The 17,460-nt window shown below is 38.5% G+C and overlaps 1 protein-coding gene and 1 long non-coding RNA gene across 3 annotated transcripts in view; one reads left to right on the top strand and one right to left on the bottom strand.

Annotated features, from left to right (window-relative positions):
* Nucleotides 1–17,460, bottom strand: part of SLC26A4 (solute carrier family 26 member 4) — a 64,154-nt gene that overhangs the window by 32,432 nt on the left and 14,262 nt on the right. For both annotated transcript variants that reach the window (XM_004007851.6, XM_060415015.1), the window contains exons 4-10: nt 16,958–17,068; nt 15,024–15,208; nt 14,349–14,513; nt 7,219–7,371; nt 7,036–7,118; nt 3,463–3,610; nt 1,507–1,620 (exon numbers count right to left, since the gene is read on the bottom strand). In XM_004007851.6, the coding sequence (XP_004007900.2) occupies nt 1,507–1,620; nt 3,463–3,610; nt 7,036–7,118; nt 7,219–7,371; nt 14,349–14,513; nt 15,024–15,208; nt 16,958–17,068 (959 nt within the window). The remainder of the gene's footprint in view (nt 1–1,506; nt 1,621–3,462; nt 3,611–7,035; nt 7,119–7,218; nt 7,372–14,348; nt 14,514–15,023; nt 15,209–16,957; nt 17,069–17,460) is intronic.
* LOC121819399 (uncharacterized) lies at nt 1,302–6,177 on the top strand. Its single transcript, XR_009600485.1, has 3 exons — nt 1,302–1,883; nt 2,264–2,447; nt 3,238–6,177. It is a non-coding gene; the product is annotated as an uncharacterized LOC121819399 (long non-coding RNA).

Below are 17,460 nucleotides of genomic sequence, written 5' to 3'. Positions count from 1 at the left end.
GCCATGTGCCTTGGGGAGCTTGTCAGGTCTCCATGTCCAGTGGAAGCCGCAGAAAACTTCACTGCTAACAGCTGCCCCTGAACACAGGACAACTTTGGCAATCACCTCCAGCCTCTTCCCCTTAAACACAGATCTCCGGTTATGCTTCCTATTTGAGGCTGTATTGTTTCATTTGCTCTCTCAGAGCTAGAAATGTGTTCAGAAAAATGGAGAAGGAAACTCAATCTTAAATAGGGTAATTCTGAAAGTTAAAAGTAAATGTTTGTTCATCAGGAGCCAAGAAATTGGAGAAGGCCAATTCCTCTGACTCTGTCACAAAGGTCTGTTATGAATGGGAAAGGAGCATCGTGGGTACCTTGGAGACAATTCAAACTCTCCCTGGGCCACTCACTGTTGGAGTCATTCATTTTCTCAGTTACTCTCTTTTTTATATTTATTTGCATCTCTACCCGAAAAAGAAATCCTATATGAAGACCGTGTGTAGATTGTGTGTGTTAAACTATTTACTTTGGATTGTTGCTCCTTATAGTCTCAAAGTACTATTTACTCTTAAATAATAGTTCTTTCCGTGTTGGGAGGAGAAAACTCCCCAGGCATAACAGAAGCACAATCCCTGAGCCTGCCCCTCACCCTCATCCATTTGGTTTGGCATAACTGACTCATGTCCTGCTGAAAAGGATGGCCTGAGTACAGATCCTGAGCTATCTGGCCTAGTGAAGGAGGAGTTTTCCAGAGATTGACTGGGATGCTGGTTTGGGGGAAGGCCACAACTTAATATCACAGTTAAAGGCAAGATCAAACCCACATTCAGAACTTCAAGCACAAAAGTCTTTCTCAGGAAGAAATGACAAAGTGTTTAGCAGAAATATGCTTAGCTATCAAACTGTGGTTCTGTTGGATGCAAGGCCTCTGGAGGAAGTTCCTGATCCTTGGTAAAGGAAATGTAAATAGACAGCTTTTCATTTTCCTGAAAACAGAATAACTCATTAAGCCACAAAGAGATCTTACTAGGCCTTCTCTATTTCCAGATAACAAATGGAAAAAAATCAGCACCTTCATTATCAACTGTTATCATCCCTGCAAAAGCAAGTAAGTGGAGCTATCTGCCAGCTGGGCAATGACACAAAAAGGTTTGAGACTGACTGCATCATAAAACTATAAAGAGAGCTTTACAGGGAGGGGGTAGATCATCGTCACAGAGACGGAGAGGTCCCAGGTGGAATCAGAACAGGATGTGCAAGTTTACTTTTCTCAAAGGCTAATTGTCCTGAGTTCTTTTGCAAGCCTTTCTGAGCCACCATTCCCCTGACTCATTCTTTACATCATTCTAGCTTTCACTTTTCACTTTCATGCATTGGAGAAGGAAATGGCAACCCACTCCAGTGTTCTTGCCTGGAGAATCCCAGGGACGGCAGAGCCTGGTGGGCTGCCATCTATGGGGTCGCACACGACTGAAGAGACTTAGCAGCAGCAGCAGATGGATATTACCACACCACCGCCCCGTACCTGTGTCTTTCCCCCAGTACTCTCCTGGACAGCAGTGCGGGACAGGGCAGTGGTAGCCACAAAGCAAGAGAATAATCCAGAGAAGATGTTGCTGATTCCAAAGGCGATGAATTCCTAAGAGAGAGAGAGAATGAATGGTAGTGATGCCACAAATCAAATCTTTGGAAGACTTTTGTCGAGCAAAGAGCATTAAGAAAGCAAACTCCCAAGCCCAGCCTGCCTGGGAGTCCCAGTTTAATTCTTACCATTAAAGGTGCTTGGAGACCTTGAAAGACAAGTGGAAACTGGGCTCCATAAAGCCTCAGAGAGGCTTCATTGCCCTCAACTGTTCTGAAGACGGACGTATCTTTTGCTGAAATGCTTTATCTTACTTTCTGGTGAGTGGCCTATCTGCAACTCTCACATAAAATATTTTTTCTGAGGTTGGATATTTGCTAGGAAGTATATTGTGACTTGGAGAATGATTATTCTGAGGGCTAATCATTTAATTGCTGTAATTACTATGCTGTGTTTATAGACATAAACCAGACTTGCAGATTTGCAAACAGTGGAAAATCAGCGTGGTAATGGATCAGATGCTACAAAACCCATCTTGTATCTGTTACTGGTATCCCCTGCTTTTCAAAAGTTTGCTTTACACCACTTGGCTTTTATAAAAGATCTATCTAAGTTAGTTACTTGTTTTTGCTGACTCAAAGAAATCTCAAGAGAATTTTTGCTATTATGAAAAAAGGGAGAAAAATGTTTGTTTTTGCAGCAACCCCTTATAAAGGCAGCATGCTCCCCAAGCAGAGAGAGTAGCAGCACTAAGCTCCTTCCTGGGAAGCTACACTCAGCATCTCAGCATCTCAGCACGGAGCCGCCATTGCTCTGAACTGTGTTTGTGAGCACCTGTTCATCTCAGTGTATTTTGTGCATCCGTTTGCAAGATGTGTCTTAAGGTAACTGCTTCTTCACTTTACTGCCATTTCAGCTTAAGAAGATTTTCATAGGAACTCTCTCTTTTGGATATGGGGGAAACCTGCAATTAATTGCACAATAAACTACCTCAGTTTAAAGTGGTCACAACTATTATCATTGATGTTTGTGGCAATCTTTTGCCATATTATAGCTGCCTTTAAAAAAATTACCAGGAAAAAAAAATTTTTTTTAATTACCAGGAGATACTAGATTACGTGAAGAATTCTTATTCCAACTTGCTCCTAATACGTTAAGCTTAAATGTTATTTATGATCTAACTGAATTAAGTTTTTAAAAATTAGGATTACTTTGACTTTTTTCTTAAAAGGTGTGATGCATACAGCACAGGGAATATAGCCAATTATTTTCTAAGAACCATAAATGGAGTATAACTTTTAAAGCTTGTGAATTGCTATGTTGCACACCTGAAACATATAGTACTTCAACTATACCTCAATTTAAAAAATAAATCTTTAAAAAATGTAAAATTAAAAAAAGAGATGTATCTAGCTAATATAACACGTGGAGCTTTTTTGGATACTTAGCCAAACAAATCAACTGTTCAAAAAACTTAAGACAACCTAAAAACTGGCTAGATAGTTGATGTTATTAAAGAATTATTATTCATTTTTTTAGTTGTGATATGACATTGTGGTTATCTACCTAAAAACTGACTGGATTTTAGATGATATTATGGAATTATAGCTAGTATTTCTAAAAATATAATGGTGTATCATGCTTATGTGTTTTTTTTACATTCTTATCTTTCAGATATATAATAAAATATGGATATATAAACAACAAAATATATTTTTAAAATGAAGTGATACAGCATGCCTATTTCAAAATAACTTTAAATTAGCAGACGCAGGAGAGAAACCAACTCAGTAAAGATGGATGGGAGAAACCAATCCCTTCTTTAACAGACAACAAATTCTTTCCCATATTTTCTTATTTTCAGTCCTACAAACCAGTTCAGCCAAAAGGTGACCATACCTGGTTCCCATCGATGGTGTAATCATGCTTGATGGCGTATACTTTTCCTACAGACACTGCAATGGCATAAGCGACCACAGAGATGGAAAACGATGCAGTCAGCATCTCAGAAAACAGACTCACAGATGGCATGGCCGGAGGCAAAAACCTAGTTTTTAAATGAAAAATGCTGTGACAATTTGACTACAATGCTCTTCCCCCACCTCACCAAATGCTGCATCGACCCAGCCACAGGTCAGACATGAAAGAATTTAACCCAAGAGGACAAGAGGTACACAAGAAGGAGAAGTAGTAGCACCTGCTTTTACAATTCTGTCAGAAGTTGGTGCTCTCTCACTGGCTGATTCCTTTGTCCCCTATTGGAGAGACTGTGGATGCTGCCTTATCCACACTCTGACAAGAAAAACCTGTTGTTACTGATTTTTGAATACCACATAATCCTCACCATCTCACACATTAGTGTTTCTCCTCACAGTTTCATCTTAGAGGTCTTTGATGTCTTTAATATCAAAGGTCTTTGATATCTAGGATATCTTTAAAAGATATCCTAGCCGTTAAATGAGATTTACCCTGTACAAGTAGCGGTCAGGTCTGTTACAGAGACAAAGAATGTAAGATGCTGAAACAGCGAAGTGGAAAATCCCTATTGAAGAGCCATGATACTTAAAATCTTCTTGAGTACCCCCGAAAATGTATATGGTTATCAGAATGCTCCATCGTCACGATAGTTGTGGGATCAAACAGTTACTATTTACAAAACCAAAGCTACTCACCAACCATATAAAGAAATAAATTTACAAGTTTATAAGTATGCAATCATGCCCAAGTATGAAAATCAGGGAGGATTCCTTTCTTAATGATCATCCGTACGGCCAGTTCTCTGGCCAAAAATAATAATAATCTTCCTGACCTACCTCATACCTGAAGCTCCTTTCATAGGAAACTACACTTTTTTCCCCTATAGTTGGAAGTGGTAATGTAGAAATAAGGTTCTTATAGAAATCCAAAGAAATCTAGAACCTGCTAATATCTTAATATTATCCAAAGTATTATCCTAAATCTACTATCCTAGAAATTGTTGAATCTACCTTTCTCTCTTTGTTGATTAGGGAACTGAGGCCCAGAAGAGTGAAGTATTTAGTAGGTCCGAGTGTGAATGTTAGATATTAGATGATTTCCTGAGTAGCCAGATCTGATTTGCCCTCTTAGAGCCTGCTGGTTAAGAAAAAGAGTTAGTGAGAGAATAGGGGGCCCTGATTTGGATGAATCCCAGTGGGATGCTCAGAAGCTGACCACACTTGGAGAAACTGTATATTTGGCCAAGAAAGGCAGTAGGGGAGTAGGGCAAGTCGTTATGGTTTGGGGCATGGTGTCACTGGACACTGAGCAATACTGACTTATGGCACTGACTCTCAATGGAATTAAAGAAAACTGCCAGTAATGGCTGTGCTTTTACTCCCTTCTTGGGGGACTGACACGGGGAGGAGATGAAGAGGTGGGCAGGCACAATCTATATTTTGTTTTGCTTTGTTTTGTTTTGGCTGTGCCACACAGCATGTGGCACCTTAGTTTCCTGGCCAGGCATAGAACCCACGCCCCCTGCATTGAAAGTGAGGGGTCTTAACCACTGGACTGTCAGGAAGTTCCACAACCATTCTTTTTGGTCCTCTTTCTTTCATCCTACTCATCTCATGCTCCTTTCCTTGTCCTTTTCCAATCTCTCCACATCATGGTTTCTTTTTCAGTTCTTGTTAATGTTATTATACTTATTTCTGGGGTATCAAAAAGCTGAACAAGACAAGTGAGATCACTACCCTGTGGAAGAGCTTATATATATCCCGGGGGGCCAGGCAGGTGAGGCAGACGGACCAATCACAACAGGTGGTCTGTCAGAGCATTCAACTTGACTAACCCAACAGCAAGAGGCTAGAGATCCATTTTCAGCAGGAGAGCATCCAGGAAATCTCTTGATAGGGCCAGAAAGGATCACTTGTGGCAGCAAAAAGGAGTGCCCAAAGTCTAGTAATAGAACCTGGACTTAGGGGACAGGGCCTTTGCCATGGACCTCCTCCAAGAGTTACACCTTAGGAAACCTGACAACGTGGATCTATAAAATATATTTTTAATGTAGCTGTTTGTAACTACTCAAATAATCTAGTTGTTAGGGTGAAAACACTGTAACTCAAGCAGCCACACTGTATCTTTTTATTACTAAATTTATGCCAGCATTAGGATTCACTATCAAAATGTTGATCCTCTAATGTAAAGTTTCCCAAACTTACCTAATCGTTAGAATCATGTGAAGCCCCTTTGAAAAATATTAATTAGGTTCAGGATGAGAACCAGGAAGGAATTCGTGTTAACAAGGCCTTGTGTGATTCTTAGAAAAAAGTGAGTTTGTGAAACACTCGAATGGATGATACATAAATTAAGCCCCATGTAGCCAGCTGTAACTTTTCTTTCCTTTTTTTTAATAGATTAGAAGAAATCATGCAATTAATCTAATGTCATGGCAGCAGTTCCCTGTGGAATAAGCCCTGGGGCTGGGCTGGGTGGTGGAATTTCTATTAAGAGCATGAAAATCACAGAGTGTTAAGGTCCCTCAGCTAGTATTTAATGGAAGGGAAACCAGTACCTGTCATCTAATAGCAAGTCTAGTCATGAATGCTGTAAGTTAACGTTACAAATCTAATAAACATTTGTGTCTCTTTTTCACTGTCATATGATCAAATTATGCTATAGGGCCCTTGGTCCACTCTGCACTTTATGAGGTATCTCACTGGTGTTTTACAAGAAGCTGAAGTTGAGATTTCAGTGATTTGTCACTATCTTTGTGTCGCTGGCTCAGATGGTAAAGAATCAGCCTGCAACGCAGGAGACCTGGGTTTGATCCCCAGATCAGGAAGATTCCCCTGGAGAAGGGAATGGCAACCCACTCCAGTATTCTTGCCTGGAGACCTCTATGGACAGAGGAGCCTGGTGGACTGCAATCACAGGGTCACAAAGAGTCAGACACAACTGAACGGCTAACACTTACACTGTAGGAGAACCCCCCTCCGCCCCAGGGCCACAGAACTAGATGATGACAGAGGACAGACTCTTAGTTCCTTACTCTTTTAATTCACCAAATTGCCAAAATATCAAACCTTCCTTAAAGATCATGCATTTTATTTATAGGAACAAATGATATAATTATTATCTTAAGCTGATTATATGGAAGAGAATTTAGGCCAGATCTCCCTTTTTCTTTAAGCAGATGGTTCTTGGTACAATAAGCGTTACACACCATGATTCTGCTTATACTGTAACTGTATATGTGAGTTTAAATCAGGAGTCTGGAGTTAACCATGCATGTCCTGCCATGTTTTAAGAATGTAAAGAAAAAGAAAGCATATAGTGCTGCTTTTAAACAAATGACTTGATCTTTACCTGATAGTTTGCACAAATGGGATATTTCTTTAAGATCATACACATGAGACTATTGAAGCATCAGCAGTGAAATGAAGCTTGTTTCATTTAAATAGGAAGTACTGACAATGTATTATTAATGCCTAAGAGGAACTCCATACTCACCCACTTGGGATGGATTTAACAATACCAGCATTATAGTTTTTTTCCAGGTCAACTCCATATGAAATGGCAGTAGCTGCTATTGTCTGAAATAAAAGAAAAGAGGTTTTAAAAAAGTTCATTTGAACAGTTCCTTTCTTACAAAGCTAATTAATGCTGAATTTTCTAATTACACATTCTACTTACCACAATCACTTCTATAGGAATAGGGACTGGGATTTTGTGTTTAAATCGATCATTTAATTCCTTAACTGCCATACAGACGATAATGGTGAGTAATCCAGCAATGAAATCAGCAAGATTAGTGTTACCAATATTTTGAAAAATCTCAATCAGTGTCTGTAAAAAAAAAATTTCATATACCTCCTGTATGAAAAATCATATCATCAAATAAGAATTTCATGTAAAATTTAAAAATTTTTAATTTGTGTTTGTTAATATAAACACCATTAACGTCCAACCCGTGCAATATAAATACCAAGTTGCTAATGATGGTTAACTTGGAGTGGCAAAAGTATGGGTGATTTCCGCTTTCTTATTTTAGTTTATCTGTATTTTTTTACAATAAAAATGAGATCTTTTAAAAGAAAGTATATCATTATATACTGTCTTTTGCTGGCAGAAAAGCTTTAAAATTTTATACCTTAAGTAGCTTTACAGGTGCTACTAAGTGACCTAATTTTCATCATGTTATATGTATTATTGAGATTAAAAACAGAAATCAAAAGTCCTGGTTAACCAATATTTTAGGTAAAATTCTTCACTAAACGTGAATGATACAGATGTTAATAAAAATTCCTAAAATTCTTCATATGTAGATACATATGGACTCATCCATTCCTTATGGCAAAGAAAAGCTATTGAATTGATATATAGGTCAAGTAGAAATTTTTGGAAATTAATTTGGTACTTAGTTCAAACTTGAACTATGATCATTTAAATAAAACTAACTCTTTAAAAAAAAAAAAAAGCAAGAGAGTTCCAGAAAAATATCTATTTCTGCTTTATTGACTATGCCAAAGCCTTTGACTGTGTGGATCACAATAAACTGTGGAAAATTCTGAAAGAGATGGGAATACCAGACCACCTGACCTGCCTCTTGAGAAACTTGTATGCAGGTCAGGAAGCAACAGTTAGAACTGGACATGGAACAACAGACTGGTTCCAAGTAGGAAAGGGAGTATGGCAAGGCTGTGTATATTGTCACCCTGCTTATTTAACTTCTATGCAGAGTACATCATGAGAAACGCTGGGCTGGAAGAAACACAAGCTGGAATCAAGATTGCCAGCAGAAATATCAATATCCTCAGATATGCAGATGACACCACCCTTATGGCAGAAAGTGAAGAGGAACTAAAGAGCCTCTTGATGAAAGTGAAACAGGAGAGTGAAAAAGTTGGCTTAAAGCTCAACATTCAGAAAACTAAGATCATGGTATCTGGTCCCATCACCTCATGGCAAATAGATGGGGAAACAGTGGAAACAGTGGCTGACTTTACTTTTTGGGGCTCCAAAATCACTGCAGATGCTGATTGCAGCCATGAAATTAAAAGATGCTTACTCCTTGGGAGGAAAGTTATGCCCAACCTAGACAGCATATTAAAGAGCAGAGACATTACTTTGTCAACAAAGGTCCATCTAGTCAAGGCTATGGTTTTTCCAGTGGTCATGTATGGATGTGAGAGTTGGACTATAAAAAAAACTGAGTACAGACTCTTGAGAGTCCCTTGGACTGCAAGGAGATCCAACCAGTCCATCCTAAAGGAGATCAGTCCTGGGTGTTCATTGGAAGGACTGATGTTGAAGCTGAAACTCCAATACTTTGGCCACCTGATGAGAAGAACTGACTCATTTGAAAAGACCCTGATGCTGGGAAAGATTGAGGGTGGGAGGAGAAGGGGACGACAGAGGATGAGATGGTTGGATGACATCACTGACTCAATGGACATGAGTTTGGGTGGACTCCGGGAGTTGGTGATGGACAGGGAGGCCTGCTGTGCTGCAGTCCATGGGGTTGCAAAGAGTTGGACATGACTGAGCAACTGAACTGAACTGAACTCTTTCCAAGTGGACAGAAATCCAGCTCAAGAAAAACTAGTTTTGTTTTGTAAATATATTTCTGGGAATCAAGGGAGATTAGCAAGGAAGACTCTCAAGAGAGAACAATAATATCTTTGTTATAGGAACTTCCACAGAAGGCATGACTTTAGAAGGTTCTTCCAGACAAGTGAAGGTTACTTTCCTTTGAATGAGTCCTTTTATAGATATATATTTTATATGAAGATAAAAGATTACTTCAAATAATTATAACAACAATCTGGTAACAATTATGTATAGTGATCACCAAGTAATATAGGAGTCATCTTGCCAACAACCTCATTCTTTGGAAAACATTCAAGAGTAAGGGATGAGAGGAGAAGCCACTGTGTAAGCAAAATATATTCCACCAAGTGCTTGAACTACAGTTCAAGAATCTGACTTGTGGGAAGTCTCTTGGATTTTCACTGAGTATGTTTGTCCTTGCTTTAAACCCAATACTAGCATGTTTACTCTGAACACTTTCCAGAGTCAGTTAAAATTGCTAGAGGCATATACATTGATAGTAACAAGATGAAGCCAGTGATAGCAAGGTGAAAAAGAAAACAAATCAGAAACTATACAAGCAGACACAACAACTCAAGAATTTAAGGCATTTACCATAGCAGTACAGGCTTCCCATGTAGTGCTAGTAGTAAAGAACCCGCCTGCCAATACAGGAGACATAAGAGACGTGGGTTCAATTCCCTGGTCAGGAAGATCCTCTGGAGGAGGAAATGGCCACCCACTCCAGTATTCTTGCCTGGAGAATCCCATGGACAGAGGAGCCTGGCCGGCTATCGTCCATCAGGTCAAAAAGAGTCAGATACGACTGAAGTAACTTAGCACACTTAGGGCTGAGTACTACAGCCCTAAATAACTCGGAGTCTTGAAGGTATTGCTATCCAGTTCTCTATATAATCAAATTTCCTGATGATGACCCTCATTAATTCATGAGCTAAACATAATACTTCAATTAACTGTCTACACAATAAAGGTTTACTTTCAACGCAAGATGGAAAAATTCAAACTTAAGAACAATATGAACAACTATCCCAATCCTAATCTTCACCTTACAAAAATGATCACTATAGGATTCTCATGTAATCTATGAGACTCACTTAGACCTTCGAATAAAAAGCATCTGTGACTGTATTAAAAATGTAATATGAAAAAAATAAAATAAATGTAATGTGAGTTGCAAAAAGCAAAATCAGTTTACATTACACAGTTACATCAAACAAGGCTTATGAATGTATCAGTTGCCTATATTGAATATTTATTCAGAATCTCTTATGAAAAGTTATACAAAAGAAAGCTTAATATATGTGGAAATAAAACTCACCCACATAAACTGAAGTAGTCAGACTGTATTAATATTCCAAGATACAGAAACAAGACTTAAGAAAGCACTGAAAAGTAATTCTAACTTATTAATAGTTTAATAAATTAAAGTAAAATACTAACTAAAATATGTTTAAAATATGGATACACTTATGATTCCATATTTTAGCCTAGTATTCTGACCAGGCAAATCAAGAAGATAATAAAACTTTTCAGAAATGGGTAATATTTTATTATATTTCCTACTGTGCTTGGAGAATTTTAGAACCATTTCATTTAAAGAATTTCTTCCTACTGGGTGTATGAAGCCATAAGTTAAAAATTATACCTGTATTACATATGAGGAAATTCATTAGTTAACTTTTGGTGCCAAATTTATTTTAATTCATCTTGTCTCTATGAATATAACAAACCCCTTGCTGTCAGGAATTTCCTCCTACCAGAACTTCGGTGCATATATAAGATCAACCTTAAAGTGTTACTTTTGTTTTATAATGGCTTCATTTTTACATACGGAAATAAGCTCTAAGTAACGAATCTGATCAAGCTTGGGGGTAGCTTTCAAAACTCTCACCATCTGGGCAGAACTTTTCAATGTGGTCTTCATTCTTGTTAGGGAAGAAATGGGGACACAGAGCCAACTTAGTCAGCAAGCAGAAAGACTTCCCGTGTCTATCAAGATGAACCATTCAGAGTGAATGGTAGGAAAACATAACCACTTTGAAATGGACTGCATGATTTACTTACATAATTGAGTAGCTACACAGTAGCTTGAGTATCACTAATTCTGAATTCTGCCAACACCTTGTCATTTTCCTTCTGTAGCCTGTATTTTTTTTTTTTTTCTTTGCCACACAGTATGTGGGATCTCAGTTTCCCAACCAGGGATAGAACCTGTGCCCTCTGAACTGGAGACATGGAATCTTAACAACTGGACCACTAGGGACATCCCTCTCTTCTGCATCCTATGCCTAGCATCTCTGGCATTTGTAAACTGAAGTTTCTATTTTTCTTTCTTTTCCATTATTTCCTCCTCCAATTATTTATATTCATCATTTTCTTTTTCTTTTTCTTTTTTTTTTTTTTTGAGAGAGGAGCAGGCAGATGATCCAAAGCACAAGTTTATAACAAAAGGGATGTTAACTCCGTTCCAGGGAAATCTATCTTACAACAATCTTACAATCTTTCCTGGAGGAATCCACAGATGCCCTGCATTTGTTGAAGGATTCTTTCATGAATAATCACAACCGGTAATATCATGAGCAGAATTCTCTGTTCAGGTACTGAGCGGCTCTTTCAACTCTTATGCAATTATTTCCAGACCTGCTGTTTCTTCTTTTTTCAGAAAAGCAAGCTTATATTCACCCTCACACAAGGATGACTGAAGTATCTTTATCCAACTTGGCTGACCTGGGAGGAATGGCTTGCAGAATTCTCTAACACATTCTAACCTGAGGCTTCAAGAATAATGTTCAACACAACATAAGGCACATAATAGTTTAATAATTATTTTTGACCTTGTTCTATCTAGCATTTCCTAGTTTACTTTGGTCTCTGTTGAAAGTGGAGTTATTTGCAGCAAGCTCTATCTTAAACATGTCCTAAGAGACAAGAAAAAACTGTGAAATTTCATTCCCCCCATCTTCAGAAGTCCAACAGTGACCAAGGACCCAGATTACCTATCAGGCTAGGCCTCCTGTTATCTGTGAGGATGCAGGCCTAGCAATATTCATACAAGGAGGTGAGCACACTCAGTCAGGGGTGTCTTGGTGGATTCAGGAGTCAGTGGGTTTGTACAAGGAGTGAAAAGTCCCTGGCACATGGCAGGTTTCAATAAATACTTATTGAAAAGATGAATGGATGACAATAAAGGGATAAATGAATGAACAGTTGATAGAGAAAGTAAGAAAGCAAAAAACAAACAACAACAAAAACCGCAGTGCGTAAGCACTGCAAAAGTGAGAGAGCCTGTCAGAAAAAGGCAGTCAGATGATCTCAAAGCAAACCTAGGACTTGATAGGGAAAAAGAAGTCGAATATGACATGCCCAGAATTACATCACACTTAATCATAGGATCATAAGTGGTAGACCCAAGACTCCGAAGTTCATAGTCTTAATCACTACGTTAAACTGCCTCCTCTACCTCGTCCTGGGCTTCTCTAATGGCTCGGCAGGTAAAGAATCCACCTGCAATGCAGGAGTGGAGAAGGCAATGGCACCCCACTCCAGTACTCTTGCCTGGAAAATCCCATGGATGGAGGAGCCTGGTGGGCTGCAGTCCATGGGGTCGCACAGAGTCGGACACGACTGAGCGACTTCACTTTCACTTTTCACTTTCATGCATTGGAGAAGGAAATGGCAACCCACTTCAGTGTTCTTGCCTGGAGAATCCCAGGGATGGGGGAGCCTGGTGGGCTGCTGTTTATGGGGTCACACAGAGTCGGACACGACTGAAGCGACTTGGCAGCAGCAGCAATGCAGGAGACACAGGAGATGCAGGTTTGATCCCTGGATTGGGATGATCCTCTGGAGGAAGAAATGGCAACCCACTCCAGTATTCTTGCCTAGGAAATCCCATGGACTGAGGAGCCTGGTGAGCTATAGTCCAAAGGGTTACAGAAAGTCAGGGATAATTGAGCTATTGGGCAAGTATGCATCTAGTCCCACTGCTCAGCATAGTATCTGGCTCATAATAGACACTTGGTAATATTTGTTGAATGGATAAAGTAATGCTAATGTTTAATGGAACTACGGCAATGCTGCAAACTTCAGCAAATCCTTGACCACCTCACAATTTTTAGATAGGTATGCACAGCCTTACCTCATTTTAAAAGAAATTAAAGGTCATTAGAATACACGGGTCATTAAAGGACTCCATTCTTTTTTTTTTTTTTTTTTTTAGGACTCCATTCTTAATGCTAGCTCATTGTATTTGGTATCATTCTCCCCAAGCTAGAGTGACATCATGTTACTATTATCACCATTTTTCAAGCATCGATAATATGCCCTATATAGAACACATATTTAGATCCAAGAACTTTTTCAAATCTAATTAGTGTGAAATACATCCTTCTTTTGCATCTCTTTTGCATGTTGAATCATCTCCGAATCTAACGTTCCTTTTCATCTATAATTGCTGGGACATTTACATTATGCATTTTACGGACTCTCAGAGTTAAAAAAGGCTTTAGAGATACATCTCCAATCATTTCATTTTATAAATAAAAAAGAAAAGAAGTCTTGAGATGTGAAATAATAAATAATTTCAGCTTAGTTCCGCAACCAGAGATGGTACCCACCTCCCCTGCAGTATAAGCAGAGTCTTAACCTATGGACTGCCGGAAAGCCCCTCAAAATAACACTGTTTTTTTGAGTACTTTGTTATTCACCAGCCCTTAGGGCATGGGCTTCTCATACAGCCTTATTTAACTTAATTTGTAGATATTATTACCAACTCCATTTTGCAGGGAAGGAAGCAGAGGCATAGCAATTTGCTCATGCAATAGAGCAAATAATAAATAACAGAGTCAGGATATATGTGAATCTTGGTCATCCAAACTGAGTTTTCAGCCACTATCCTACACCCTGTGTCCAAAGTCACTTCGCTTGTCAGAGGCAAGGTTGAGAATGGAACTCAAGTGTGCTGCCTCCCAAACTCGTCTTCAGTATAAAACTTTGCTTTTATTAATACTTTGAAGATTGATGACACTTCTGAAACCATACTGACCCACTGAAAACAAGGATTTGCAAACTCTGCCTTCTTCAGCAGGACTCCTGCTTCTTCCAGGGAAGAATGTTTCCAATGGCTCCCAAAGCGTGACATGGAGGAGCTTATACTCTCCAGACTCAGGTTCAATAGGAAAAGTGAGCCATCCCTGGAGGGAAGCAACACTTACATAGATGATGGAGAGAATTCCATTATAGTTTTTGGTTGAAACATTGAGGATGATCTTTAGCTGTGAGACCAACACTTGGAAGGCAGCAGCTGTTGTGAATCCACCAACCAAAGGATCTGCCAGATACCTCACTATGAATCCAATCTGCAAACCTCCAAATATCAACTAGAACAAGAAGGAAGGAAAAATTAAATGCTTGCCTGGGAGAAGGACCAACACTTTTGAACTGTTAATGAATTAAACTTAATACCAACTAAAACTCTGGCTCTATATCTCCCATCCACCATTCTAAGATTTGAAAAACATGTGTAGATAGATAATAAGAAAATTCCATGTACTTTTTTTCCTGTGACTTGTAGGTTTCATGGCTCCAGTGACCAGGATATTTTTTGTCTCTTTATAGGTTCTGGCACAACTCCCTTCTCCTATTCTCATTCTAATCACACATGTTCCTCTGTCTTATTTTTTATGTCTCTGATTTTGATGATTAAGTGAGCCTTCATAAGTGGAGGCTTGCTGACTATTTTCGCATCTGACCTAAAACAGTATAAAAAATAGCTTTGAGAGTCTTAAACTGATTTGTTTTGCTTTTAAGTGAATCTATAAGTCCATGTGCTTAACAGTTCTTTCAGATACAAATCCTGCCAACCTCTATATCGCTTGTAAGCCCATTACCTGTATGATTCCAACCAAAAGAGTAAGGGTGCTTGCAATCAATACTCTTGCTGCATCTCTAGCTGCAAAGTCTATTATGGTGGTATTCAGTGCAGTTCCATTACTGCTGGATACGAGAAAGTGTTCGTCGGGGGCCATGCTCAGAACAACAGATCCCACCATTAAACTGACCACTGGGAAAGGTCCTGGGGGGAAAAAATCATTATCAATTAATAATTGTAAATCAACTATACTTCCATAAAAAAACTAAAAAAATAATTATATTATTAATTGCAAATGTTTAGGTTCAACATGTCTACACAGGATTAAAGATGCATCTGAAGTAATTAGCTGTGATTGAGAAAATACTGTTTGTTCACAAAAGAAGCTAAAAAGCAGATGTTTCAAGGCATTCATGACCCAGTAATGAGCAAGAGAGACATGCAGGTGGGTCACCATAATACAGCTTTCAGACACTTTGCAAGTACACAGGAAGGCTGTTTAAACTGTGTGTGATCTTCTTGTGTATGGGTAGGAATAGGGGGATGGAGGGGGTAGTTGTCAAGAAAGGTTTCCTGGCAGAAATGGCATATTAGCTGAATCCTTACTTGTTCCATCTTATTTTTATTCCATGTAAGTTTATTTCCTAGAGCATCCAGTGTCCTGATCTCTGTGGAGCTGAGGACCTTGATCAATATCACAAGGTCAAAATTTGGTTAAAGAAATAGCTAAAGTAAAAAACAAACAAACAAAAATAGCAAAGGTAGTGTAGAGTTTCTCTTTTTCTTTTGCCAAGAAAAATTATTTTTTCATATCAAATATCACTCTGTAGGCGTCTACATTTCAAAAGTACTTTTCTTTCAGCAGCTGCTGTATCACTGCTGCTGCTAAGTCACTTCAGTCGTGTCCAACTCTATGTGACCCCATAGACGGCTACTGATATTTTTATCTATGATGATGAGGATCTTATCCTTTGGTCATGGAAGGCTTTACCAATTAGAAGGACTCAGTACCAAAATCCAGTAACCTGAAGTGTCTAAATGTATAGAATAGCAGAGAGAGAAAAAAAGTCAACTTCCATGTTCCTTACCTTGTCGTGCATTTGGTACTAATCAACTCTCCCGGGTAAGGAAGTTCTTTTAATCAATAATCTCCTCCTGATCTCCCTTTATAGACAAGGAAATATTCCAGACACTGGGGGAAATATTATACGACTAAGGATAAGGATGAGGGTTGGAGATAGAGCAGTAGATGGCTCTATTTGTTTCAAGAGGATTGCCCAGGTAGACATGTCTAGCCAGCAGATGGATGTAGGCGAAAACTTATCTCAAGTATAAATGTCAATGTTGCAAAATAGCATTAAAACATTGATTTACTAGAACATTCTAGGAGAAGAAAATTCAAATTTCAGGAACATCAGGAAATAAATCTATTTGGGGCTATACCAAGAAGGAAAGCCGAGCTTAGTTTCTAAATTGTTTTGGCACAATTTTCCCAGTCTTCAAATATTAGTGACTTAAAATAACTACTTTCTTTAATAAGACAATGAATATGTATTTGATGAACATAATTTAGTAAAGCTAATTTAATCCAGTAAAACAAGTTCAAAGACCTCTTCAAGATTATTTTCCATTATCATTTTTCATTTTAGAACACTTTCTAAATAGAGCCAAATGTATTAACATTTTTGAAAAGCCAAACATGCTAAGATTTGAAGGTAGTCTATAATTTCTTAACCATCTTTCAATTTTCTCCTCTTCATTATAAAAACAGTTGGGTGTAAAGCCACCTAATAGCATAGTATTTTGAAAGCTAAGAAGAAACCTTTGCATCACTGAATAGGAAAAGCCCTATCTTGCTAGAAAACACTAACAAAGAAAGGGAAGCAAAACACACATAATACAGTCCAAACATGTTCAATGTGAACAAACAGAATTGTATATGCTTATAATTACCAACTGAGATGTGTCTTGATGTTCCAAAAATAAAGTACGTCAGGATAGGAAAAAAAGCAGAGTAGAGACCATATCCGACAGGAACAGCAGCTAGTAGAGCATACGCCATGCCTGAAAATACATCCAAAATGGTCAAGTTCAGAAACAAACTTTGTGTCTACTGTACAGAGAAAAGCCTTTTCATAGGTCTCTTTAATTTGCAGCTCATCTTGAATGATCTCCTTACTTTGCATATGGTCTGTGGCTATGCTAGGATGCAGAACGTGACTCAAATCACCTACTCAAAAGAACTGACACAACTGATCAGTAATTCAACCATCCACTCAGGCGAGTTGGGGAAAAGCTGTTGATTAAAAACTTGATTAATTCTGTTCAAAGGTCTAGCCTGGCTTTGTCTGAATCCAGTGTTTCTATGTGTAATGAGGAACATGTACTTTCTCCTTTCTTGTTGGGGAGCAGAAGTTAGATCCAAAGAAAGAAAAAAATCTGCCCTTTGCACGTAG

Source organism: Ovis aries, chromosome 4 (assembly GCF_016772045.2).
Source record: "Ovis aries strain OAR_USU_Benz2616 breed Rambouillet chromosome 4, ARS-UI_Ramb_v3.0, whole genome shotgun sequence".
Taxonomy (NCBI): Eukaryota; Metazoa; Chordata; class Mammalia; order Artiodactyla; family Bovidae; genus Ovis; species Ovis aries.
Note: the sequence above shows the minus strand (reverse complement) of the source record. Positions and strands in the feature narration are given on the sequence as shown.